This window comes from Amphiura filiformis, chromosome 11 (assembly GCF_039555335.1).
Source record: "Amphiura filiformis chromosome 11, Afil_fr2py, whole genome shotgun sequence".
In the NCBI taxonomy this organism is placed as follows: domain Eukaryota; kingdom Metazoa; phylum Echinodermata; class Ophiuroidea; order Amphilepidida; family Amphiuridae; genus Amphiura; species Amphiura filiformis.
In genome coordinates, this window is record NC_092638.1 from 6,428,295 (window position 1) to 6,456,013 (window position 27,719).

Here is a 27,719-nt window from a genome sequence, read left to right on the forward strand (position 1 = left end):
GGATAAGGATTTATTATGACTCTTTGGGTTTTCGGACTAATGACCCTTCAGCTATCACCTGTTAACATAAAATCAAGGCATGTTCTTGGAAAGTCTTTTCTCATGTATTTTCTACTCCATATTCAAAAGCCACTTGCATCATTGTTAGAGTCAACAGTGCAGTGGTAGATTTATGAGAGGGTGTAACAAACTGCCTTCCCCCACCTCTTGTTTAAAGCCTCTAACTAGGCTGTTTCCTTCCTGCAGAAGACATTCAGCTTTTGGTACACTGGAAACATACCCTTCCATAAGGGCACTGATGTGTTAAAGCAGAAGACAGGACTATAGATGATTTAAATTTAGGACTGAATAGCTGTTGGGAATATCAGACAAATAAGGCCAGCACATAAATATTACAGTTCACTCACCGAAGTAGATCCCATGGAACTAGTGATTCCCACTGCCGGAATGACTTCACAGTTTCTGTGAAATTGGCACGACTAAATTGAGAAAAACAAACAAAACAAAAACTTTAATCAAGCTATACACTTCCCAGTGGCCTACTTTGGCAAAAGTTGTTCAGATTAATTTCATTTAACACCATGGACACTGCCGTCAAAATTATCTGACTCTGAGAACAATTTTGTTTGGTTACGAAAAAGGGCCATATCATGTATTGAGCTAATCAGAGATATGGTAAGAATAATCTACAGGCCTGAAGGAGATCAAGCTTAAAATTGCAGAGAAATCTAAAAGCTCTATTTTGATTGGTCATTCAGATGAGCATATCATGTAATTTACCAAACGGTGGCACTGTAAGGCAGGCAGTAGTGCCCAGGGGGTTATCAGAGTGATTGGTCATTCAGATGATTATATCATGTAATTAACCAATCAAGGGCACTGTAAGAAAAGCAGTAGTGTCTATGGGTTTAACAAAAATCATTAAATCTAGATGTTATTTTGGTTCATATTTATGTGACACTTTTATATAATTTTTACATTACTTTACATTTCTTATTACAAACTCACTGAGGTCTTCCTTCATTTTAAACTTTGACCATTTCAATAGTCGCAGTGTGGGTTCACTCTGTAAGCGCTGGCATACAAGGCCAAAAGTGTGTGGATGCCCATGTTTGACTAAAAGCTCATTTACTCTAGGTACATAACCGTAGTAAATGGGCAAACCCAGGATGTACGTGTATGTGTCCTGCAGAGCAATAGTTTTGGAAGTAATTTAGCCAACATTAAATGTCACCTATAATAAAATTCGTATCATTTACATGCTTTTGAACAGTTTTCCTGTAAAAACATCTTAAAATAGGTAAGTCTGTTGTTAAGATAGGCCATTAACAATGTCCTTGTTCGAAGGCACTTACAAGTAGGTGTTTGCCAGCAAACATGGACACACACTTGCACTTCACATTTAAGCTGTGAACACTCTGCAATGGAGACCATCCTTGGTTTCTAGAGGTCTGCATATGACCGCAAATGCATTATCTAATGTATTTGCGAAATATATCTTCTATCGTATGTGAGATATAACATCCGCAGTTGCTAGGTTTAATTCCATACAGACAAATATACACACAAAAAAATGGTGGAAAAAGTCCTTGGTATGTCGATTGAGTCGGATTCAGACTACCACGTTTCCATAGTCCTAAACAGGCTATTACACATGGGGGTGTGTGTGTATCTATGCATACTTACTTATAAACACCACCATAGCGAGGACCATGACTGTTTTTATTAGACAGAGTACCTCCATGCTTATCCACCCAGATGTTATGTTGCTGCTTTGGCCCACGACTGTGAGAATCAAAACAAAGTTAGAAATATTAAAGCCATATTGTAACATTTGCAGAGGAGAACGCCTTCAATATTTTTTTAATTTAGTTTTTTATATGATTCGTATGTAGGCCCTACTTTATTAAACTAACATACCCTGCAAAAATCAAGACTCAAAGTGCTGTAGTTTTGTTAATTAAAATTATTATAATCAAATTACTAGTTTGCGATGTTCAGAACACATTTTGGTGGTATTTGATTTACCTCAGTTGTTTGGCTCAAAATTAAAAAGGGACATATCTGACAGTAAAGCTAAAATTTTATGGAAAAGAAATACTCCTTTTTTTTAAGAAATGTTTATAACATGGCTTTCACTGGAAAACAGTTTTGCAAGGTTAATAACAACCAAACCAAGCTGCAGGTGTATATGCTTTATTTTAGTATTATGAGTACAATATACTGTGTGTAAATTGCCTAATAGTATACAAATATTGACTGCTATGAGGGGCATGGTTAAGATTATAGGCCCAAGGTGATCTCAACACCATGCTATGACCCGAGGCGCAGCCGAGGGTCATAGCATGGTTTTAAGATCACCGCGAACCTATAATCTTAACCATGTCCCGAATAAAGCAGTCAATATTTTGTTTTATATACCGAATGCATACGTGGATGTTGCGATTGCGCAGTTTGATCGGGACGCACGTGACCGGTCCATAGTTCATTTCCATGGACCGGTCCATAGTTCATTTTGAGGGCATAGTTAATTCAATGACTGCACATTCAACCAATCAGATGACAGGAATCTATATATGAGGTATATAATCACATTTACAAAGAATAAATAACCGCTATTCACTGAGGATTTGGTGCTTATAAGTTACTCAGACCATTTGCACCAATTTCCCAATACCTTTTGTGTACCATGATTATTCAATATGGGAGACACGGCAGATCCATATAATCAGCAAAGAAAACTCAGTTTTAGACGCAGGAAGGACCTAGACAAAACCTGTGAGAGTGAGTATGGCCTGGAAACCATGTAATGCATGTAAAGTCATCAGGGACCTGCCAGGGCTTGAACTCTGGACCCCAGTAATGTGATGCAAAGCAAGAGCAGAACTGCTACACTAACTGTTTGTTATAACAAGTAACTTCAATAATTATACAAAATAAATGCTAAATATTATCATAATACTCACACTGATCTATAAGCATGTAGTTCCTGTTCTGTCATCGCCTTTTCCAAGAAATCTTTGAGGGTTGTTGTATTCTTTACCCACTCAATCATACCTAGTCTGTAAAACAGTCAAAAGAAATACAAATTGTATAGTTGATATTTAGGTACTGTGTTAAGAGAGGAATAAAAAAGAGGATGCAAACCTGTATATAAACCGTGAAATGGAATACCCATCTTTCTTTGATTGGCGATTGAGCAGAAACTTGCGTGGAGCTCACAAACTTACAACCCAAACTTGGAAAACCAAAAGATACTATGATAGTGCAATACCTGACCTAACCAGACTGCTGAACTCTTAACTGCAGTATGTGCCAACCATTTTTTAGTGATGTTTTCATACCTGATGTGCATTTCAACAATTTAACCATGTGTCGCTTTTGTTTACAATGCCTGTGTTACATCTTTTATATATATTCCATACGTGCAATAGTATTTAAACTTTGGATCTTCTTGTATGCTTTGATATGTTTTATTGGTGTAGTTGCTTTGGAGCGAGTGGTCATGCCCTCATTAGGGGTTTGGTGCTTTTTTCCATCTCTTTCTCTCCCACCCCTCTGGGATCATGATGACTCGCCCCAACACGACTCCTTCTTTTTACTGTTATCTATTTTGAATAATGTATTCCTTCACATGCAATATCATATTTATTGGTCAGTATTAGAATAATTTTATCCTTGGGGTGAGACCACCTCCTTTCCACCATTTTCCCATGTTCAGTTGACCGCACTTTTAGCTGCGGACCTGGTTGCAGGATGAGGTCTCGCCCCTTGGATTATTTTGTGTACTTTAAGTGATATTTTTGATATTTATATATGTCATGCTTTTCTCTTTTTTTTTTAATTTTTGTACATTTCACATCAATTCAGCTTTTAGCTGCTACTGTGTCTTTTAATAAACCATAAATGAATGAAAATGAATGAATGAGTCTGTTACCTTCCCAGCATTGAAGAATGCCATTACCTGTTTATACACCTGGGTAGAGTAGAGTTATTTTTTGAGGTAAAGGACCTTACTCAAGGGTACAATACGCATGGCCACGGCGGTGATGTAGTAAATTGTATCAAGCATAATAATTAACATTTGCATAGTGTTATTGTTTTTCACTTAAATGTAAATGTTCAGTGTACGATAGAAAGAGCTATAATGAAAGACAGAGATCAAAAAGACTAAATCCTGTCTGACATCACTGTCAATCAAATTCCCTACGATCCTTGATTGGTTAATAGCGTGTAAAAGGAAGGCCGATTTATCTGGTGCCGATTGGAGAAAAGGAATAGCAGAAAATGGCGAACAATTACGCAGTTTTACAAGGCAAAAAGCAACTTTTCTAGGCATTGTTGATATGGTGCCTTCGGGAAAGAAAATTTCCTGCTATAAAGACCTAACTTTTGAGATGGTTTGTATGTTTGAAGGTGCAATATTAACAATAAGGCGCCCGCTTATACTGCCGCGTTCTGCAAGTCATCATCACGACACTTGTAAACAAACCCTGCTTGAAGTTTGATTGACAGATGACGTCAGACGCGATTTAGTATTTTAAATCTCTGTCCTTCACTATATTGGTACATATTGGGGTACCAATAGCGCTATAGGACCAAATAAGATGTGCCTAAGAAACTACTAAACCATGAAGAACAAGTGGGCTCCTGTTTGATGGCATATAACAAATCTCTTTCTTTTAATCCCATTTTTGTCGTAAGGTCTATTTACTGTGAAAGCGGGACTCCTTTAACTTCCTTTAAATGTTCTGACAATTTCGTATTTCCAACCACAGAATTACCCTTCAAAAAGAGGACGAAAAAAGAAGAGAGCAAGAGAAAAACCAAAACAAACATTCATGTATGAGGTTACAGATCAAAAGTTGTGTCATTTGACTCATGTACACTGACACGTAATGAAATGTAAATGAAGCAATACCTAGGAGTCATAGCAATAACTTGGTATGTCACCAGCCTCAATCCTCGTTGACTACAAGCTGAATCCTGTTGCAAGATATCATTCATGATGCAAAACAACTGTTCTACACGTTGGTCCAGACGCAGATCCTCTCCTCCTTTGACCAAGAATTGGTAGTCCTTCTCATCGTTGCCTCTGATTGTGATCATCTTTGGTTTACGTATGGATGACAACACTTTGACCTATGGGGAAAAAACAACATATTAGGCCATCTTCATTTAAGTTTATCTCAAAGCCCTGCAAACATTAATAAAATTGCCTGCTTTTTGTGTGTTATTCCCGCTAGATATAGTAAAAGATATTTTTTTCCGCATTAGGTTTCTAACTTGGGAAGGGCTTTGAAACAATTAAGTAATTAAGATGGATTTAGGCTGCAAAAATTTATTTTTTGGTTCTAATTAGGAGGACTCATAAATTTACATGGGCAGGATTTTTTTTTTTTTAATTTATTTTTTGGTTCTAATTAGGAGGACTCATAAATTTACATGGGCAGGATTTTTTTAAAATTCACAATTGTCACAAGGGGAGGGGGGCATTTGAAATTCACACTCCCTGTGTGGGATATTAAGGTCATTACTTCCATAGGGGTGTATGAATTTCATCTGGAATAGCCCAATACACAGGGGATGTCTTGTATCAAAGTCAAATTGAAACCACTTTGCTCAATTATTTGAGGTGTATCTATTACAAACTGTGACATTTGTGGGTAGTATTTTACCAGGGTAGGGGGTTACATAAACTTGAATTATTCTAAACTTACATATTCGTCAAAGCCTGCAATTTTAACATGGTATTCAGGCATAGGCTTGGTTTTGCCATCATATTGACCTGTACAAAAGAAGAGGACAAAAATTATACAAATATTAACTGTCTATGAATGTGATAGTTTGAAATCACTGGGTGAAAGGTGGACTGTAGTGATATAAATATAATCATTCAATGACAGATATATTGTTCCATTCCACTTGCCATTCTGGTTCATGGAATGGAACAATATTTCTTTTATTGAGTGATTATATTTATATCCCTCATACATAAATTCAACAAGTTTTGAGAATATTTCATATATATTACAACACGACACCACTTATTTTCTGCCACGTCCCAAAATTCATTTGATCCAAATTTACCCACAACTTCAAATTGGAGAGTCTGTGAGCAGTCTCTTCCCTGCACGTACACGACATACATGAATCAGACAAAGGTGTAGAGACTCCAAAAGTATTGCACCGCATAAGTGTTGGGATTGTAAATACAATAAAACGGTGGTGGCTAACGGTTAAAATATTAAATGGTAATCAATCAATGAACTGTCTAGCTAGAATTATTGTATGAGTGATATGATTAAAAATGAATGTTGGTATAAACGTCAGAGATGCCAACATTAACATCCAGAAAATAGGGATGATTCAAACAAAAAAGATGGAGAATTTCAAAATTACATGGAACTTCAATGGCACATAACTTGTCCAAAAAATAGGGAGGTTGCCAAATTTGGTTGTAATGGACAAAAAATGTTTCAAAAAATAGGGAGGGTTGACATCTCTGATTAATGTAATTATACAAATTTTAAGCTTCACATTAATTTAGATGATCACAGGGACACTTTTCACAGTACAATGGTTTATTTGAATAGAGTTTCATCACTCACCTGGTATTTCTAGTTCTCTGTCATATCCCTGGGATTGGAAATCACTCAGCCAAGTGCAGTATTCCTTGATATTTCCAGGACTGTCTTTGCGTTTTATTTCATTATTCAGCTTGGTTATATTCTGGTGGAAGGTCTATTCAGAACCAGGAAAATATCAGTTAGACCAAATTGTTTTATGTTAAAATTAATGGTATATATACATGCAATTTGCAGTGTTGGGTAAACTGTTGAAGGCAATATACACTCATCCCATACAAGTGAAACATAAAAAGCATAAAAAACCTTAAGATTCAGGTAAAGCATGTTGGAAAAAATGAGTTTTAAGACTACATTTGAATTGAGCGAGAGAAGGGATATTGCGAATGGTGTTGGGAAGCGAATTCCAAGCAACAGGGGCAACATATTCTTATGATATTGTATTTAAAGTGTACTGTTTTAATGTGTGCTAAAACATGCACAAATATTCTCTCAGATAAACAAACAAATAAAATTGTAAACAAAATGCCCTACCTTATATTCCATATTGACAATCTTGGCCCCATCCTTACCAAACGCAGCATCAAATTTCTTTTGATAATCCTGAAAAATAATCACATCAATTTTCAAAAGTTAGATTTGTTTTATATAAATTCATATTTTTCAAACTAACCAAACTATAGCTATCTTCTGCTAAAAGTTCTAAAATACTGAACAGATTCATCAGGATCGATCATAAATCACTGGTAAGCAAATGTTCTCAAAACAGATCCAGGGTACAGCCTTGATCGGATCTACGATCAGATCATCAATCGGCAAGCAACCCATGTGACATCATCAAAATCCGTCACAAAGTTTGCGGTAACATCTAGAAACACTACCACTCACCAAACCAGAGTGAACAAGATTCCTGATAGGAATCAAAATATTTCTAGTGAGTACCTAATTTTACTATATGGATCTGTTTTGAGGACATTTGCTTACCAAACAGCCTTCTTTGCTTCTATCAATTTCTTGCTATTTTTTCTTCCAACTATGGAGGACCAGCATGCTTTTCATCAGCTAGTCTAGCCTGGCTGGTGCACTTTGCATAGGTCTGGACCATGACTCGAGTGTGTTTCCCTTCAGGCATAAGAGTGGCTTTACTTGAAAAAAGCTGAAGTAGAACCAAAAAAGCTGATAAACAGCGTGAAATTGGCAAAAACAGCCCAAAATTGGGCTGAAAATAAATAAAAATGCGTAAATTTGAGCAGTCAAAAAAGCCGAATTCAGCTCATCAGCTGAAAAATCTCATACATGCCCTTACGGACCAACCTATGTAAACAAAAAACAAAAAGTTATGTAATAAACAATCTCACACAAAGAAACAAACAAACTCACTTGTGCAAACCTCCTGCGGACATTGCCGAATGCCACGCTTTGTGATTGGCTGTCTGTATCACCACGTGATGTACTCTGTGATGCTCTATAGTCTAGTAAATTGGTATAGAATTCTTGGTAAGCTTTCTTAACTTTGGCGCGGTCACGTTTGCTATCCTTTAGCAGTGGCTTCATTACGTCGTCCCACCAATCCTGTGGTTAAAAAATGGATGAGAGCAACTTTAGAATAATGTTAAAAACAGTAAAAAAAAACAAAGTTAAAAACCTAATGTTTCGAAGACACTTTTCTTTTTCAAGGAATAAAAGTAAAAATAAAAGTAGCTCTCAACATAGTAGAGACCAGCTGGTATCCTTTTGGATCCATCCTTTGATTCCCTGCTCTGTTGGTCAGTTGGAACAGATTGTCCCTGTTTTTATATTTAGAATAATATGGTCACCATATATCGGAATTTTCACAATGATCCAAACACTACACCAAAATTTTAAAATGTCAAAATATTATTGTAAAATATTTGTTGGCAAACACGATCGACTGCAATATCCACATTATCATGGAACATGCTTGTCAAGATGCACACTAGCTGCACATATGTAGCGTGATGTAAGGGTAGTATACAAATATTGACTGCTATGAGGGACATGGTTAAAATTATAGGCCCAATAGTTTTGAGATCACCCCGGGCCTATAATTTTAACCATGTCCCGAATTAAGCAGTCAATATTTGTTTTATATACCGAATGGATGTGCGTGGATGTTGCGATTGCGCAGTTTGATAGGGACGCACATGACCGGTCCATAGTTCATTTCCATGACCGGTTCATAGTTCATTTTGAGGGTATAGCTAATTCAATTATATAGCATATAGCTAAGTTTTCACTATAGTCTGTATACCTTCCTCAAGTTAATAAAGTAAAATAAAAATTTTAGATTTTTCTCAAAAAATTGCTAATTTTGGCAGGAATCTGTTATGTTAGTTGGATTCCTGGCAGTGGCGTAACCAGTGGGGGGGGGGGGCAGGCGGTGCCCCCGCCTCATCATGGCTGTCGGTTCATGTAAGGCCGTCGGTAGAAGGAAGGTGTTGGTGAAAAAAAATTTGGGTTAACATTAGGCTATTATTCACCCAGGGTGACAGAAAAAGGGGAGAATTATCAAAAAAATGATGAAAAATTGTGAATGAAATTGAATTTTACATAAAAATTGTGTGTTTTTATGTTGGTATCGCCTATTATCCTTTTTTTTTTTTTTTTTTCGCTCTTCATTTTTTCAAACCATGTAAAAAAAATTTGGGTCAACAAATGACAACTTCCGTCGGCAAAAAATATTTCCGTCGGTACATTTACAAGTTGTGCCCCCTCGGTTCAAAAATCCTGGCTACGCAACTGATTCCTGGCACCATTTCCATTCTGAAAATTTATACTTTTATATACTTCTCATCATTACATTTAGAGATACAATATGATGAAGATATACAGACTATATCCAAGTTCGGACTGACCCCAGAACCTCAACTGCAGTTGTTGTTATAATCAGAGCCATAGATTAAAATTATACTATAGTTTGCGTCTGATGATCAACTCATCACAGCCTTCGATTGGTTAGTAGCTTGTAAAAGGAAGACTGATTCATCTGGTCTCTTCATCGGAGAAAAGGAATCATAAAGGAAATGCAAAACTTTTTTAGGCATTGTTGCGAAACGGTGTCTTCAGAAAAGAAAGTTTCCTATAGACCTAACATTTGAGATGGTTTGTATATTTGAAGGTGAAAAATCAACCATAACGCATGCTGTTTTACCCTTGCATTCAGAAATTATTTGATTGACAGGTGATGTCAGATGCAAACTATAATTATTCATCTCTTGTTCTGATAATAATAATGTATTTTATGCTATCTTTAATCTAGTAACACTGTGGATGCCCATGATTCTTGTGCATCCACTTTTACACACAGGTTTCTCATGTGTGTGCCCTTGTTTACCAGTGTTTACAAACATACACCCCTGTGTGTGTTTGCTGCCAACCAAGGACATTGTGTATTGCTATCTAACTGCAGACGTGTGTAGCGTGTTTTCATCGCCTAAAAAATGGACTAAAATGGTGGATTTTATTTGTGAATTATACGAAATGGAATTTTAGCCATCAACTGCTGACTGTATTTTTTACACATGTGGTCCGCGGTTTTGAGCAAGTATCACTCAAATGCATTTAGCTTACATTTGAGACTGATAACTGTCCTCGGTTGCAGATAAGTCCGCAGTTTAGAGTGAAAATTCTTGTGTGTGTCCTTGTTTGCCCAACACTTTACATACTGACCTTGTATATCATATCAGGGTTATTAAGCTGTTCTAATGCTTTGATAAAGTTCTCTATCATTGGCACATTCTCCAGTACACCCCTCAACTTCTCCACTGCCTGCAAGTTCCTCTTATCACTGGGTGTGTTGCTAAACATGTAATCCTCACTACTGATCTTGAATTGGTAACACAGAGCCTGTAGGATAAACAAATATATAGTTTCATCAGCTCATAATCAGCAGGAATTGTTAGGCTTTTACCACTACGCCAAAAAGTAGACCCACGTTACAAACATTGTTTAACGCCATGGGCACTATACTTTGATCAGCTCGTAATAGGTGAGAATTATTCACTTTTTGTTACTGCATAAGTCAATTAAGTATATACGCCTGTGAAAATTCAAAGCTGAATTACAAGCTGATCAGAGTATACTTTCTTTCTTACAGAGCCTCTGATTGGTTAATTACATGATATATTCATTGTTACCATATTTCTGATTGCATGACATAGGCCTCTTTGTAAAAAATAAAAAATAGCTAATAATTCAGCTGGTAGTGTCCATCATGGGGTTAAGTGATATCAATTTGTTAGATGAGGGCTTATGTGTACATGTATGTCACTTTACATAAGGAAAAAAGAAACTAAGCCAAGTCTGAATTCTTAAAATAAATTTTACTCACAATTTTTTAACATGTTTTAATATGTGTCATTCATTTAATTACTGCAGAAAACTGACACGATGCATCTCCTTATTAATATTGTGTCAACACTATTTGAATGCCTGTACCTGTGGATAATCATCAGCAATTGCTGCCAATATTCCCTGCACAGAAGGTGCTTCTGGCTTGTCCAATAGCGCCATCATCTGACTGATCCAACTAATGAACATCCAGCAGGGTACGGTTGATGCCTGTGAAAAAATACAACAAAATGTAATGTCAAACTTTTTATGGTACCATATGAAAAAGGAGGGTTGACAGGGAGGGACAGTTAAGACGCTGTATAACTGCTATAGAAAATACCCCCATACTGTATTGTCAATCATGAGGACCAAAGTAGTGTACCTCCAGGATCTTTAGGCAAAGGTCAGAAATCAAACAACAACTTGCATCTTGAAGCAAGCAGCTTACAGTACTGCTCTAAAGTCTAAGAAAATTGGCAGCGTGTCCGAGCGTGCCGCATGTGGCTTAGGTACGATATTGCCGGCTGCCTCAGCCACGATCGTGCCCCAGCCACGATAAGCACGTTTTCGTGGTACAATGATCGTGGCTCAGCCACGGGGTGCTTTTCATTGGTCCAAGTTACGCCACGCGGCAAATTTAACATGAATTTTGGTATCAAAAGGGTATGAGAAAATACACATCGGTAATGCGTTGATCGACCAATATTTGGATCGACAATATTTATATGAAGTCCGTGTTTCGATTCGGGAACTCCGTAGATTCCGCACGTTGAGAATGTCCCCGGGAGAATGTCTCAACTCATCCACGGACGGAGTTTCGCAAGTTGAATGATATGGCTTCGTTATACTAAATGATAATACTTTTTAGTATTTAAAAGCGCTAACAATTATTTGTAGAATTGTTCACATTGTGTTATATTGTATTATTGTTGGATATTCTTTTCTTTCTTTTCTGCGGGATTTGTTCTTGCCGGTGTAGACCTATTGGAATTTTAAAAAACGGCCATCAATTTCACTCATCATGAACACTGGTCCCCCAAAACTCGTCACTCGGAAAATCCATTATAGTCAAGTGCTTAATTTTAGCTATCTGCAAATAAAATCCCTGTTTAATTTAATTGGGTCAAGTTCAAGTAGGGTCTATTTCAGTTTACTGCTGATATTATTATGATGCGATCGATATACTGTATATAAATTGTATAATAAAAATGCGTGCAAATCTTCTTTCATTTGGCCGCGCCGATCCGCGACTTCGGACTCTTGAGACCGCTTGAATGACAGCATCTTACCTTATTATCAAGTCCATTAATTTAACATATCTGCCCCGGCTTCAATAAATTATATTCCTGAAATCATTTGCTACAATGTGTAATATTTCCTTCAATTAGGCCCTAGGCCCTATTTGTCGTCCGTTTTTTCCCAACAAGATTCAAAATTATCCATTTTGTAAACGTCCGTGATGTTTCCATTCATATTGTTTTTTTCGCCGCTTTTAAATTCCTCTTTTGATTTATTCCAGCATGATTCCAGTATAGGGCCTAGTAGTAAGCATAGCACTCCAAGTTCATTCAATTCAAGTTTGAAATCCAGAGACCCAATCTCTAGGTCCCGGACTCCGGCTCTAGATTTCCCGTGCAATGTTCAAGATTATGCATGCCGATTGTGTGTTTCAACTCAAATAGAAGTTAAAACACCTGTTAAGTGTTGAGCATAAAGTGCACGAAGATTTGTACATCCAAATGATCTATTTGCCAAGTGCACGAAGCTGGATGAGTAGCCTTGGTCTTCAGCCCGGTCTTCAGTGACTAACCCCAGCCCATGATGCGCAAGCGGCCGGCAGCTCCCGGTCCAAACAACCCAGTGCACCATGCCAAGATATGATTCCGAGGACTTGCAAGACCGCACCCGTAAAGATCATCCTGCAGACTGTATTGATTTATTGAATGTTATGTTGTTGTCATTGTCATAATTTCTGCCGAAAGACCAATTATATTTATTTAAATAATAGCCAAATACAACAGTCGTACCGCGTATAAAAATATCTCTGGAATGTGGTAAATGCGGTAAAAAATATCATGCACATCGTACACACATGGACATCTGGGACATGCATGATGTATTAAGGCGCACCATTAGATTCTCGGGGGCATGGGAGTTTAGGTCAGGCGAATTTTTTTTTCTTCGCCTCCGAAGGCTGAATTTTTTTTTGGTTGGGTGGGGAATTTTTTTTTTACTCATCAGTGAGGCAAATTTTTTTTTTTCGTCTCACTAGTGGGCGAAGTTTTTTTCGTCTCACTAGTGGGTAAGTTTTTTTTTTCAAAAACTCCCATGCCCCCGAGAATCAAATGGTGCGCCCCTACACAATAATATATCCACTCCCAGCATTTTTTATGTCATGACATTAACCTATTTACCACTTAGGAACGCCTCATTAGATATGTGGGGGGGGGGGGTAAAAAAAAACACTAGTGAGATGAAAAAAAAAAATGCCCCACTGATGAGAAAAAAAAAAATAAAAATTTCCCTACCCAATTCTGTAAAAGGTATACATTAGAAAAAATTCCGCCACATTCGGATGCAACCCCCCCCCCCCCAAATTCTGCCTGATTATAACTCCCCAGAGATAACTACCATAAGCCCCTCCTACAATATCTAATGGTGCGTACCTTCAGCTGTAAATCAATTTACATGTTTTAAACACTTTAATTTCAAAAGAACAATATTTTCAATTAAAAAAAATAATCCCTGTTTATTTTTACATCGCAATCTCCGAGTGATTTGACTTTTTGTTTATTTATACTAAGATTTGAGTGAGGGAAGGGTGGGAGAGACAGAAAGAGAGAATGGTATATGGTACCAAGTCACCACATCAATACCAAGCACAACCAGAATTCCATCGAGATTAAATATTGTTTGCGATAATGTTTGCGACAACCATGACAACGCCGGGGAAATCCCCAGCTCTTGCACGCATGACTGTCGTAAACTAGGTCAATGCTGCATGCATGCTAAGTTAGGGCCGTGAGAAAGTAAATGATAACATAATTTGACCGCTGGGTGAACCCTTGGTTTAATTAATGTTCCTGTGAGCGGGGCGTGGCTATACCAATTGCTATACTGACTGGTTGGGTATGTACGTGTGATTGTGGGTGGGGGTCTGGGATGGTGGGTTCCAAATATACTGGAGGGGGTCATAATTTGTTGTAAAAAATAGGGGGGATAAAATTTTTGATGACCTAAAATAGGGAGTCATAAATAGGGGGATAAATTTTTGATGACCTAAAATAGGAGTCATAAGTTGACCAAACACGGTGTGTTTATTTTATTCAAAAAGACTGATTTCAATACAATTTTAGCTTGTTTAGGGGTAAGGTGTATCGGTGGTGTGGGGGGTCATAAATTTTTTGTTGTTGCGAAGCGGGGGTTACATAATTTTATTGGCCGACTTTTTGTAAATTTGTGACCCTCTCCTCCGAAGAAAATGCCAGCCCCTAAATTTGCGTATTTTTTTTAAACTCAAGTCCGGGATTGTAATATTGAAGTTTAATATTTTCATGCGTATTTTACCTAATTATCATTTTCTTTCTTCTTGTTGCTTTCTTTAGTAAATCTGAAATGTCGCCAATAATTATGTTTCTTTAGAAAACGGGCCTAGTAGTAGTAACATTATTAGGAAAACATCAGGGTTTTTTTCGTAAAAAATCTGTAAACAAATTATATGATTCGCGGCATTCACATTGTATAAACTGATGGGGCTTAATATTTCCCATGCGCAATACGATCGGAAATTCCCACTTGTTTACACGTTTGACCCTGGGGATTTTTCGAGCGTAAGCAATTGCAAAGACACGTGTGGGTGGTAGAATTATGTTAGGGACGCATCATTTGACTTTGGGGGTGGGGATGGGGAGGGGGCTCAAAATATGAGTCGGGCATTTTTTTGTTGGCATGTTTTGGAATGGGGGGGGGGGCTACAATTGACCCGAATTGTCAAGAAGGGGCTGAAAGGAGAAAAAAAAAAAAAAAAGAAAAAAAAGAAAAAAGGTTGCCAAAACTTGAAGTGATTATACAGCTTACAACTGCTATAATTTACATATTGTTACAATTATACTTTGTCAATATTCTTATAACTTTCTGCTTATTAACTTGATGTGTATGGAGATGTTGATTGATGAATAAATAAATTTTATATGAATATATTCCCCATGCCAACGTTGATTAGTATATTATTCAAGAATATTAAATAATACAGGAGCTTGTGTTGGAAATAATCTCACTTCGATTTCAATCATAATATTGCAAAATGTCTCATATATTTCAATATTTTTTCTCATAAAATTGTCTGCTTTATATGGTCATTTGGTGTATTGTGAAGCCAACTGCACACATACAAAATGTATCATACTGGTGCTCCCTCAAAGAACGGAATTTCCTAGTAAATTCCCAATATTTATGATGGGTGATTGCGTAATTATGCAAGGGATGGCAGCCCTATTATCACTTTAATAAATTTCGGGTTGGGTTGATCAACTTTTATCAATTTTTACTTCAAATCAGAACTTACAAACAAAACTAATTTGGCTTATTTGCTTTAACAGTTTAACTGAAATTGGCAGGAAATTGATTGATTGATTTTTTTTTCAAATTAATTTTTTAAAGTTCAGACGCACAGATGACAGATTTATATTTTTTAAGGGAACAAACCAAAAGATTGATGACGTCCTATAAACGAAACTAGTTTCGTTTAGGGGGGAGGGGGTAAAAATACTTGATTACGTTTGTACAAAAACATCGGTCTGAAGAATGTGTCATTATTATTATTACGTTTCTGGCAGGGAAGGAGGGGTTCGGCTGAGAAACGAAACTAGTTACGTTTATAGGACGTCATCGATCTTTTGGTTTGTTCCCTAATTGATGCTCAAAACATATGTCATCAATCATTTAACATGTAGATTATCAAAGCTCCTCCCCACCCCACCGCACAACACTTTGGATGTTGACTTTTAATTGTGACCACATGCACACCTGTGTAGGCGCCAATTCGTCTGGTAAACATGGTACATGGTTCCACGCCCGCTCCTACCACTATAGGTCATCAACGGGTCAAGTATGTACATGTATGCACTAGATGGGGATTTTCCTGTGTTATCGCAACCGCCTGTGTCGTCAGAAGGTATTTTATTTGATGTTTTCTTCTCATGGTGATACCTCTACATCATAATTAATTGATTTAAAATCACAAATAGGTTTCCTGTCGTGAAAGTATTGGTTTGATTTTATTTTTTGAAAATGTTGCTACAATCAAGTTTTAACAAGTTGTAAAATTACAAGCGCATAATAACAGGGCTGTCAACTTTTTGGAATTGCTTGGCGTGAGACAGAGACGTACGTGCGGGATTTGCCGACTCAATGTTCATTTTGTACCATGATTATTTGAGCCACGGCGCTCGAGAATGTGAAAAGCGATTTTGAGGACTAAGTGTTTAAAAAGGGGTCATTCAGTGTAGGCTACTTAAAAAACGGGGTCATTGGGTGTAGGGTTTGCCCAAAATAACTGAAAAATATAGGCTATGTCGGAGCTGGACTCTATATGCAATATTAATTAATGCATGTCGAAATAGGGATACCCTCATGGCGCATTGTAGGAAAAAAAATCTCTAATTCTCTCGGCGCCCGATGTTGCAAATACATAATTATAAATAATAAACAAATGAAACATTTACATAAAAAGAATCATGGTAAATTGGGCCGCATCTGACCATCCCTACACCCGACTCGTGCCCACAGTAAACGCATATGCCATAACATCTTGTAGGCCTACATCGACTCAGTTTCACGTGCATGAGCGCTAAAGTTAGAAATTTAGATTTTGCGCTCAACTTTACTTCTGCAGGCATATTATTTATAATAATCAATTAGTTCATAATTAGAACGATAATCATGGTAAATTGGGGTCCGCCTATGACCATCCCTACACCCGGCTCATGCCCACAGTAACCATGGTAACGCATATACCTAGACATCTTGTAGGCTACATCGACTCGGTTTCACGTGCATGAGCGCTAAAGTTAACAATTTAGATTTTGCGCTCAACTTAACTTCTGGAGGCATATATTGATATTATTAATTTGTTCATAATTAGAACGATAATCATGGTAAATTGGTGCCGCCTAGCGCCTATGACCATCCCTACACCCGACTCATGCCCACAGTAACCCATATACCTAAACATCTTGTACATCGACTCAGTTTCACGTGCATGAGCGCTAAAGTTAGAAATTTAGATTTTGCGCTCAACTTTACTTCTGCAGGCATATTATTTATAATAATCAATTTGTTCATAATTAGAACGATAAATCATGGTAAATTGGTGCCGCCTCTGGCCAATGCACGGCGCCCACCCAGAGTAACCCATATACCATAACATCTTGTACATCAACTCAGTTTCACGTGCATGAGCGCTAAAGTTAAAAATTTAGATTTTGCGCTCAACTTCTGCAGGCATATTATTTATAATAATCAATTTGTTCATAGGCTAATTTAGAATGATTTGATCGTTGCTATCAGATAAACACGACATATATGTACATCTAAAACATGAACAACATTTTAATGAGAAAGACACGAAGTGCCCCCCATAGTTTAATGGTGCATCCCCAAAACCAGCTGTCTCACATCCAATACCATGGCAACGGTTGATGTTATCTCAGGAATGTTGTCAACATAACATACAGTATGCATCAAGTTTTAACCACGTGGCTGATGTCTGGCACAACAATAAGGATAGACGTTCACCTAATTATCATATTGGGTTTTTTTCTGTTGTTTTTTTAATAATGACAATATGATTTTGTTCATGGTGGATTATTATTGGCTCAGACTTGGAGGAGGGAGACAGCAAGCGAGTTTTCATTTTTCACCAATATTATTAAAAGAAGCACTGCATTGCTATGATCGCCAAAACTAAATGTGTTTGAAACTCGCTACAAACTGGTCTTGATCCATGCATGCATACATGTTAAATCTTGAACATGATGGGAAACAAGCTTGGGTCCCCGCTTCGGTCTTTCGATCTTGGAAGATATACCTGGAATAGATTAGAAAAAGGAATTAAAATCGGCAACAATACAGCGATAGATCATTATGGAAATGGAACGGAAAACCAACAAATAGGCCTATTATTAAGCTACCAGTGTAGGCCTATACTTTTTTCGAAAATTGATTTCAGGGAATTTATCTATCATCCAAAAAATGATGGCTCGATGAAAAGGTAAGTGCATGACGATGATGAAACAAACAATCTCCTGCAGTGTTTATGATTCAGGATTCACGGTGGAAAAAACCGACATCTTTTATATGATTCCTATAAAAGCGGGATGGCTTTTTTAACGTGATGATGGAAAATGTCCGATGCATGCACGGGAGCCGTCGCCGCAGCGGTTCGGACATTTTCAGCAATTTTAGTTCAACTCAAACATTCTGTTCTCTTCCTTGCAAATTTATTAATATTGTTATTATAACAATATTAATCCTAAATAACAAGGAAGAGAATTCAATCTAACTACTGTATCCTTTTTGATAGACATTAGGTGCAGTACGGTAATGTTTGTATGAACAAATGGCCTTCCGACTTTGATCTTTGCGTTCATAATAAACAGTGATAAAACATGCACCGGTACAAGTTCATGAATAACATCTAGGCCTAAACAGTGCATGTGTATATACCTCATACCCGGGCTCACACCCCGTGTCTCGACGTCACGCATGATAAGGGTTAAAAGGACAAAAATATTCATCGGCCGTGGTTTTAATGTTTGCTATATAAAATGCGTAAAGGTCCATGATATGACGAGACTTGTTCTTCAATGGGCTCCACGATTCGTTCATCATAACTTTGCAACGATTATTATTATTTTTGACATGATGCAAAGCCTTTTTATGCGATAGGCCGACTCGCAGTTCTTTGAGTTTGGTGAAAGATTAATCAGGCATTCAGCACTGCACCGTACCGTTATAGCGAATACCATGTTAGTTTAAGATGCCGTTTTTTCGCGGCTGTTTTCGGGCGTTCGGAGTTCATTTCTCAGCTCAACGACAGCGGTATATTATCGTGTCTCGGGACACGCTGCGTGGCTCAGGCAGTGTGGCTAAGCCACGATCGTTTTTTCAACTGCAAAGTGCGGGCGCGAGTCTCGGCACGCAGTTTTGTGTTCGTGGCAATCGTGGTCTGAACCACGATCGTGTCTTGCGTGGAAATTTTCTTAGACTTTAGAGCAGTACTGTACCTTGGCACTTTTGGCTCAATGCCAAACATGTGTGTGCTTCAAATTGGAAGTTTATAAGGAATGTGGCAAAATAATCTATAAAGCTATAATATTTTCCACTCTGTGAGCAAAAATGACAGAACATGGTCTCCCTTACAGTCCTACTGTAACCTCTTTGGACAAGGATCAAAGTTGCTCATAGAAAGATTCAGGATGTGGCTGCTGAAGGCAGTGGTCCTGTTGAAAATATTATTTATGTAAAATACAGATGATACAGGTGACAAAAATATCTGGTGAATTAACTTCTTGAATAAATTCCTCCTTCACCATGGACACTTTTTTGCAATAACTGTTTGCACCCTAATACTGACTGGGCTGGTTACTGTTCTAGATATATATAGTTGTAAATGACATCTTAGGTAGGGGTGGGGCAAGGAGTAGAATGCTCAACTATCATTTAGGCTAAGGAACAAACTTTTCGCATTAAACTTTTAATTTATTCCATTAACCTCCATGCAATTTTCCCACAAAATTGTGATTGTTAACTCTGTGGGTGGTCTCCTAGTAACCCGAGAATGAAGGTTTTGGGCACTCCATTGGAATCTTACTAATATATTGCTGGGTACAAAAACAACTGAAACTGACCTGCTTAATCATGAGATCCATGACATCAGGATAGGTCTCAACCAACTGCAGCAATCTAGGGAACCTCTGCATGGCTTCAACTGATTGATATCTCATGGCTTGTAAGGTGTACTTGACTATACTGGCTGGGTAGGAATCAGTATCTGGTAACGTCTCTGATGTGTCATCATCTAATAAAGATAAAGAAAACAGAACTAGCAATCTAGGGAACCTCTGCATGGCTTCAACTGATTGATATCTCATGGCTTGTAAGGTGTACTTGACTATACTGGCTGGGTAGGAATCAGTATCTGGTAACGTCTCTGATGTGTCATCATCTAATAAAGATAAAGAAAACAGAACTAGCAATCTAGGGAACCTCTGCATGGCTTCAACTGATTGATATCTCATGGCTTGTAAGGTGTACTTGACTATACTGGCTGGGTAGGAATCAGTATCTGGTAACGTCTCTGATATGTCATCATCTTAAGATGGAGAAAAACAAACTAGAAGTTTATTTCAGTTTTTAAAGATACTAGAGATAAGCTACAATGTATAACTGTTCTGGGAATATAATTATTAGCTTTAAATTGAAATTGGAAATTGAGAGTGCAGCTAATTACATGGGTTTTTTTCAACAATACTATAAAAGGACTAGGGTCCCCTCCTTCTGACAAAATTGTAGTCAAATACCCCCTCCTTGTCATTCATCCCTGTTTTAGATCAGAGCTTGTCCCCCACCTGATGTTTGTCTGAAAAATGATACAAAAAATACATTTTTGGTGAAGGTTTTTCATCATTTGAGGTCAAAACCACTCAAGAGCTAAATATTTCATGCATAAAACACCAAAAATTGTTAAAATTATGCCTGCAGGGTACTTCTAGTTTCACAAACTTCTGGTTGCTTATCATACTTGCTGGTTTGCATAATTTAGAATAAGCTCGATCTCCTCAGTAGATGGCAGCATTCACACAATGTATTATACGCTATCTTCTCTATTCAGCAGTTTTAAGTGCCAATCATGAAGAGTTATAGTTTTCAGCAAAGTTCTTCAGCGGTCTACCAAATTGGCGCTGTTTACGGCATAACAGAAGTGTGGTTCTGATTGGCTAATCAAAGCATGTCATTACCACATCTGCACCTAATTCACTGGTCAAACTGTGATACATTGGGTGACAGGTTCTTTTTATGTGACAGGTTGTACGACTTGCTTTTAAAATAGTCCTTGCCATGTATTTAAAGTTTTCAAGAATCCAACCTCAGGTATAATGGAATACACTAATACATACCCATATCTTTTTGTCTCAATATATTATCACAGAAGCTGACAAAGGCCATATATGCTGCAGTGATGCTGTCTTTATTCTTGGTTTGGTCAGCTACATCATCTGCTGATCTTACTGCTTGCTTGAGTTGTGTGTGAGCCTCACTCAGTAAGCTTCTGGCAATCTGATAATTGAATTGACAGATATGAAGCGAAATTTCAAAATATGTACCCAGTTCTCAATCAATCAAATGTGACATTACACGATGAGTATACACAAGCCCATTTTGAAATGTCATATACTCGACCTCAGGCTGATTATCAAGTTATTTTGATAAATATTATGCTCTGATTGGTTATCAAATGAAGTTGCTATAAATTTAAATTACTTCAACAAATCAAAATGTGCGTTATTTGAACAAGTCTCATGACTATGCAAATAGCCAAACTTAAAACATTTGTTTCAGCAAAGTACAATATATTTACATTACAGAATATATCTCAAGCAGTATCTGTTCAACAGCTTTTTATAGCATTCTCAAACTATATAAGAGCTGATTAAGATGTGGTTGCACCAAGTTAGTTCTGAGCCTTGAGAACACATTTGTTCAACAGGTCATGTAACAGGCCTATATGTATTCTGATTGTGAATATATAACAATAAGCTCAATGGTCTGGAATAAACACCCTGCTTTAAACAGACACTATCAAAATTGATGGCAAGCTACATGTACTGGCATAGATCCACCATCTTGCTACCAAAATGATGTTCTCCTTGCAAACGCTTGCGCAAAATGTGCATTTTTGTTTCTCGCGCTTTTCTAGCTACACACCAGAAGGCTTTTGGTAATTTGACAGGCGTACGCACACACAGCATGCACTTTGCGGGTAGAACCTTGTTTTGAGATGACTGTGCGATCTGCGAATAGGATTAATAATGTCACATTCTCTTTTATGGAGTAGATAACTCCCAAATTGTATTTGCCTAAGAAGAAGAGGAGTTTAGATCTAAATATAAAACAGATGAAGATGATAAAGATATAACACAACTTACCTCATGAGGTTGTTTCTTGCTTCTACCAGCATAATCTAGAAGCTTATCTAACTTGCCAGCATCACGCAGTGACTCCACCAATTCTGACCCTGAACGATGACAAAAAATAATAAGTTGACTTACTTATATCCAATTTCAAATCTTTCATTTTATTACAAACAAAAATGATACAGAATGTACAGGAATCAAATTTTCATAACATTAGAGACCGTTCAATATTTATATCTGGGATCCATTTCACCAAACTTTACCAAGCTTTGTAAGTCTCCAAATTGTTTGTAACTTACGACGAGTTGTAAGTTCCATTTCACTAAACTTACTTACGAACGATACCCTTCGTAAGTAATAGGGATTTACTACAAGGACCCTTCGTAAAGTAATGTCTAGTATTGGATATTCGTAACTTTACGAAAGGTTACTTGAGTTATGAAAGAAATAAGTTTAGTGAAATGGACCCCAGGGAGGAGTCAGAGTCTTGACAAAACAAATTGGACAAAATATGTGTGTATTCCCCTCGTGTCCACTCTAAATTGTCAAATTCCCACATGTTTCCCCCTTTTTCTTCATCTAAAACTTAAAAGTGTTTTTCACCACAGTCATGAATAACATACATGTGTGTTCAATGATTTACTAACATTTAATTGTGAATGTAGGCTGAAATGCAAAAGAACATGGATCTTCTTGACCATGAATGTCAAAAATAATATTGCTGCTTTATTATACATACCACCATCCTGCACAGCTAAGCCTACCAGCTCATACGACTTGCTGGTCAACACATGATGAGTCTGGGTCAATGAGGGGTCAGAGGTCAATGCTGGCTGATTGGTCAATTTAGCTGTGAAGTAAAGTGATACAATATGTTTATTGTTTAAGATATCAAACCCTGGAAGACATTAACTTTATAAAAGAACCAATAATAAATTATCCATCTCTGCAGAAGTGAATTTATTCCACACTACATGTGTGACCGTTCTCCTTTATGACTGTAAATCCTAGATGTTATCACAAAATATTTTCCTAATTCCTGCAGGATCATGCTAAATATTAAATGGAATGATCATGTCTCACACACCAGTATATGTTGTGTGATCAAGCAAAACCAGTCTAAAGTCGGGCATATTCAATTTTCAGTTTTCTACACGATTTCATACAGCATGTGCAAAGCTGCATTTTCCAGAAAACCCCAGTGAAATTGAACATTTATTTCTAAAGCTTTGATCAGGTGAAGTGTTTCCAAAACAATAGGCAACAAAAGAAATTATTTCCTTTGTTTGGCTGTATCTGAAAATCAATATTTCCGACTTGCAACTGATTTTGCTTGATCACATCACATATATGCCATGACCAACACTGAGCCTACTATGTAAGGAATCGCCAGCTGAGATTCTTTGGGCACATCCTTCGTCTTCCAGAAGACATACAACTTACATACCAACTCACGGAAACCAAGACCCAGATATTCATCATCCAACTCACAGCAATCATGACCTGGATGGCCACCATTCATGCTCTTCAATTTAACTTATGTCCAACATGTGTTGGGGTATGATGAAGGCATGAACAAAGAGCCACACAAAAAATTGAGTTAGCTTGAAATTCCCTTGGACAAGGAACTTACTGCTAATTTGTCTCGTTGTAACCCGTACGAAACTCGGGGAGCTGATCCTGGTTGCGATGGTTATTTGTGGAATGTCTAGGGTGTGCGCTTTTGAAGCAGCAAAGTCCCTGATTTGTTGTTTAATGGTTTATGGAATGATGTGGGGCCGTAGTGGTCAGCGACAACCTGTAAAGTGTGCTGAGGCTTGTGGATCAACGTCTAGGCGTTGTGCCTGTGCCTAGCGCACTATAAATCACTGCGCTTTTTTTTTTTTTTTTTTGAAATCTTATGGCCACCTGCTCCATAGCCAAAGGATGATGATGATGGTCATTATTCAAGAACTTTGAAGGTTTGATCCTCTGTGTGAACACGAGTATGCTATTTATCTGAATTCTGCTGCACTTTCTTGCTGATGTTGTGCATGAACCACATAAATACTGAATTACGGATGTGAAATATTGGCATTTCATTTGATGATCAAGCCACGTAGCATTTGATGCTGGCGTGACATGGTTCTTTTGATGTGATAAGCTGGGCATACACATCAGCAATTGCGAAGGAGATTTCCTGATAACTGCATAACACTGTCCTGCTAATTCTCAACAGCAGACTTCTGTGCAGGGAAATTTCCCGATATATGCTGTGTGTAAAACATATGCAAGTAAACAAAAGGGACAGTTGATAGTTAGGGAAAACAATACTGAAATCTTCACTTATGGAAAAGGTCAGCAAAGCTTTGGTACATGATCCAGACTTACCAAGAGGGTCAAAGGTTGTGAGTATGGTTGTGACCCTATCATTTGGTTGTAGTAGTACAGCTTTCTTCTGATGCATTCTTACATAGGAATGTGTCCATAATGGTTTCAGCTCCTCATGACCAGATAAGCTGCGGTAGGTATTCTTCAAATGCTTCTGGGCTACACTGAAGTTGGACTGAATTGTGTGAATGAAGTAAAATTTGAGTATATTTAAGACTTTTTCCTACAATTTACTATACCATCACAGATCTCTGAGATAAACATAGATAGCAAGTCAATGCAGAAAATATATGACAGAAAGAGCTTCTTTAGATAACAAAACAGTTTGTGCTTCAGATCACAAATTATTCTTTCCCTTGGTTTGGCAGATTTTTGAACATGCACATGTCCATAGGATTTATTCACTTTCCAATTGGAGGTGAATGCACTTATAGTACAGTGTTTGTAATTTCTGACATTCAATTTTGCTCCAAATATAGCAAAATTTATATTTTTCCTGAATTTGTTGTTTATTAATTATATTAAAACTTCGTAATTGTTAAGAAATAAGACAAATCAATGTACTTGTAGTGAATGTTGATGCTTGTCTAATGGGGCTCATGAATTACAAACATCAACATCTCAGTAGGTGTATGATGGGCTATTCCAGTTGAAATCCATACATCCCCTATGGAAGATATGACCCCAATCTCTCACACAGAGGGTGTAGATTTCAAATGGAGTCACACATTCAGATAACCCCATTTAAAATTCACACTCCCTATGTGGAAGATTAAGGTCATGTCTTCCTTCATCTTCCTTCTTCCCAAAGAATACAGTCTGCACTTGGCATATATTCAATAGGGGCGGATGGATTTCAAATGGAATAGCCGCTGACATGTCTACTTACTCTTGGCAACCTCAAATCATTCACATATCATGGTAAAAAGTTAAGAAGTTTGAATCTATTAATATGGAAATGACACTTTCCTCAATGAACCAAATTTGAACCTCAACAGAGACATACCGGGGGTGCAATGATCTTCCAGTTGTTTACAACACAATTTTGTCACTTGACCAAAACCAATCAATATCTGGTAGTCAAGTGTCAAGTCAAGTGGAATAATCTCTTCAGTGGCTACCCTTACAAAAATTGCTGGTTGTTTGTCTCTTGTCAAAGTGGTTGAAAAGTGGTTGATCAATGACTCTCCAACCATTTTCCTACTGGTTCCCAATCAGTCGCTAGTTGGATCTGATTGAAAAGTGGTTGAAATACACAATTTCACCAGTAGAATACTTGATGCATCAGTTGAACAACTGGTCGAGCAAATGGCGGGTATTACTTAAACCAACCAGTTGTGACAACCAGTAGTTATTTATACCACCAGTAGAACTAATCAGTAGTCAACCAGTTGTGCCATCCAGTGGTTATTTTCACCAACCAGTAGAACCGATCAGTTGTTACCCAGTTGTACCGACCAGTAGTTACCAGTAGTCAACCAGTTGAACCGACCAGTAGTTACCAGTAGTCAACCAGTTGAACCGACCAGTAGTCATGGTAGTTCAACCATTGTGCAAATAGCAGTTTTAGTTTAAATTGACAACCCCTCAAACTGGCAAATAAAGTACTAGACTTGTTCATCTCAAAACATGTTTACCGAAGGTCGTTATACTATTGAAAAAATCTGAAAACAAACCATGTGCTGGCATGCCTGTTTTACCACATCAATGGCTCAATCATTTCCGGATGAAAGCACAGACAAGATTATTTTATTTTGAGTGATATTATGTGTTTGCCAAAGTTATAGTGCAATGTTTGATATAGTAGTATTCAACATGTTTAATGCCTACAGTATTACTAACTAGTCTAGCAATGTTGAAACTGTGTATAGGCATGGAGGTAGAGAATATATTCTACAGTACTGCTCTAAAGTCTAAGAAAATTGGCAGCGTGTCTGAGCGTGCCGCATGTGGCTTAGGTACGATATTACCGGCTGCCCCTGCCACGATAAGCCGCCATCGTTTTCGTGGTACAATAATCGTGGCTCAGCCACGGGGTGCTTTTCATTGGTCCAAGTTTACGCCACGCGGCAAATTTAACATGAATTTTGGTATCAAAAAGGGTATGAGAAAATACACATCGTGTACGTTGATCGACCAATATTTGGATCGACAATATTTATATAAAATCCTGTGTTTCGATTAAGAACTCCATAGATTCCATACGTAGAGAATGTCTCAACCCGGTCTCAACTCCCGGGCTCAACTCATCCACGGACGCACTTTCACAAGTTGAATGAGATGGCTTCGTTGTCCGCACTTTCACAAGTTGAATGAGATGGCTTCGTTGTACTAAATTATAATACTTTTTAGTATTTCGCTAACAATTATTTGTAGAATTGTTCACATTGTGTTATATTGTTGGATATTCTTTTTTTTTTTTTTTTCCTGCGGGATTTGTTCTTGCCGTTGTAGGCCTATTTTAAAAAACGGCCGTCAATTTCACTCATCATGCCTGGTCCCCCAAAACTCGTCACTCGGAAAATCCATAAAATGAAGTGCTTAATTTTAGCTATCTGCAAATAAAATCCCGTTTGGGTCAAGTTCAAGTAGGGTCTATTTCAGTTTACTGCTGATATTATTATGATGCGATCGATACTGTATAAATTGTATAATAAAAATGTGTGCAAATCTTCTTTCATTTGGCCCCCGGATTTGGCCGCGCCGATCCGCGACTTCGGACTCTTGATACCGCTTGAATGACAGCATCTTACCTTATTATCAAGTCCATTAATTTAACATATCTGCCCCGGCTTCAATAAATTATATTCCTGAAATCATTTGCTACAATGTGTAATATTTCCTTCAATTCTTTGTCGTCCGTTTTTTTCCAACAAGATTCAAAATTATCCATTTTGTTTTTGCCGTTTTAAATTCCTCTTTTTGATTTATTCCAGCATAATTCCAGTGTAGGGCCTAGTAGTACGCATATCACTCCATGTTCATTCCAGTTCAAGTTTTGAAATCCAGAGACCCAATATCTAGGTGCTAGGTCCCTGACTCCCGGCTCTAGATTTCCCTGTGCAATGTTCAAGATTATGCATCATTGCATGCCGATGTGTGTGTTTCAACTCAAATAGAAGTTAAAACACCTGTTGTTGGACATAAAGTGCACGAAGATTTATACATCCACATGATCTATTTGCCAAGTGCACCGAAGCTGGATGAGTACCCT

General features: G+C 37.6%; 1 protein-coding gene across 1 annotated transcript in view; it reads right to left on the reverse strand.

The window, feature by feature from the left end:
* LOC140163435 (DNA-dependent protein kinase catalytic subunit-like) overlaps positions 1 to 27,719 on the reverse strand; it is a 176,348-nt gene that overhangs the window by 7,106 nt on the left and 141,523 nt on the right. Inside the window, exons 59-73 of the mRNA XM_072186748.1 lie at positions 24,506 to 24,680; positions 22,875 to 22,985; positions 22,148 to 22,236; positions 21,119 to 21,278; positions 19,850 to 20,313; positions 11,046 to 11,168; positions 10,278 to 10,454; positions 7,968 to 8,159; positions 7,122 to 7,190; positions 6,612 to 6,744; positions 5,721 to 5,788; positions 4,922 to 5,142; positions 2,967 to 3,062; positions 1,687 to 1,785; positions 408 to 479 (exon numbers count right to left, since the gene is read on the reverse strand). Of these exons, the coding sequence (XP_072042849.1) occupies positions 408 to 479; positions 1,687 to 1,785; positions 2,967 to 3,062; positions 4,922 to 5,142; positions 5,721 to 5,788; positions 6,612 to 6,744; positions 7,122 to 7,190; positions 7,968 to 8,159; positions 10,278 to 10,454; positions 11,046 to 11,168; positions 19,850 to 20,313; positions 21,119 to 21,278; positions 22,148 to 22,236; positions 22,875 to 22,985; positions 24,506 to 24,680 (2,249 nt within the window). The remainder of the gene's footprint in view (positions 1 to 407; positions 480 to 1,686; positions 1,786 to 2,966; positions 3,063 to 4,921; positions 5,143 to 5,720; positions 5,789 to 6,611; positions 6,745 to 7,121; positions 7,191 to 7,967; positions 8,160 to 10,277; positions 10,455 to 11,045; positions 11,169 to 19,849; positions 20,314 to 21,118; positions 21,279 to 22,147; positions 22,237 to 22,874; positions 22,986 to 24,505; positions 24,681 to 27,719) is intronic.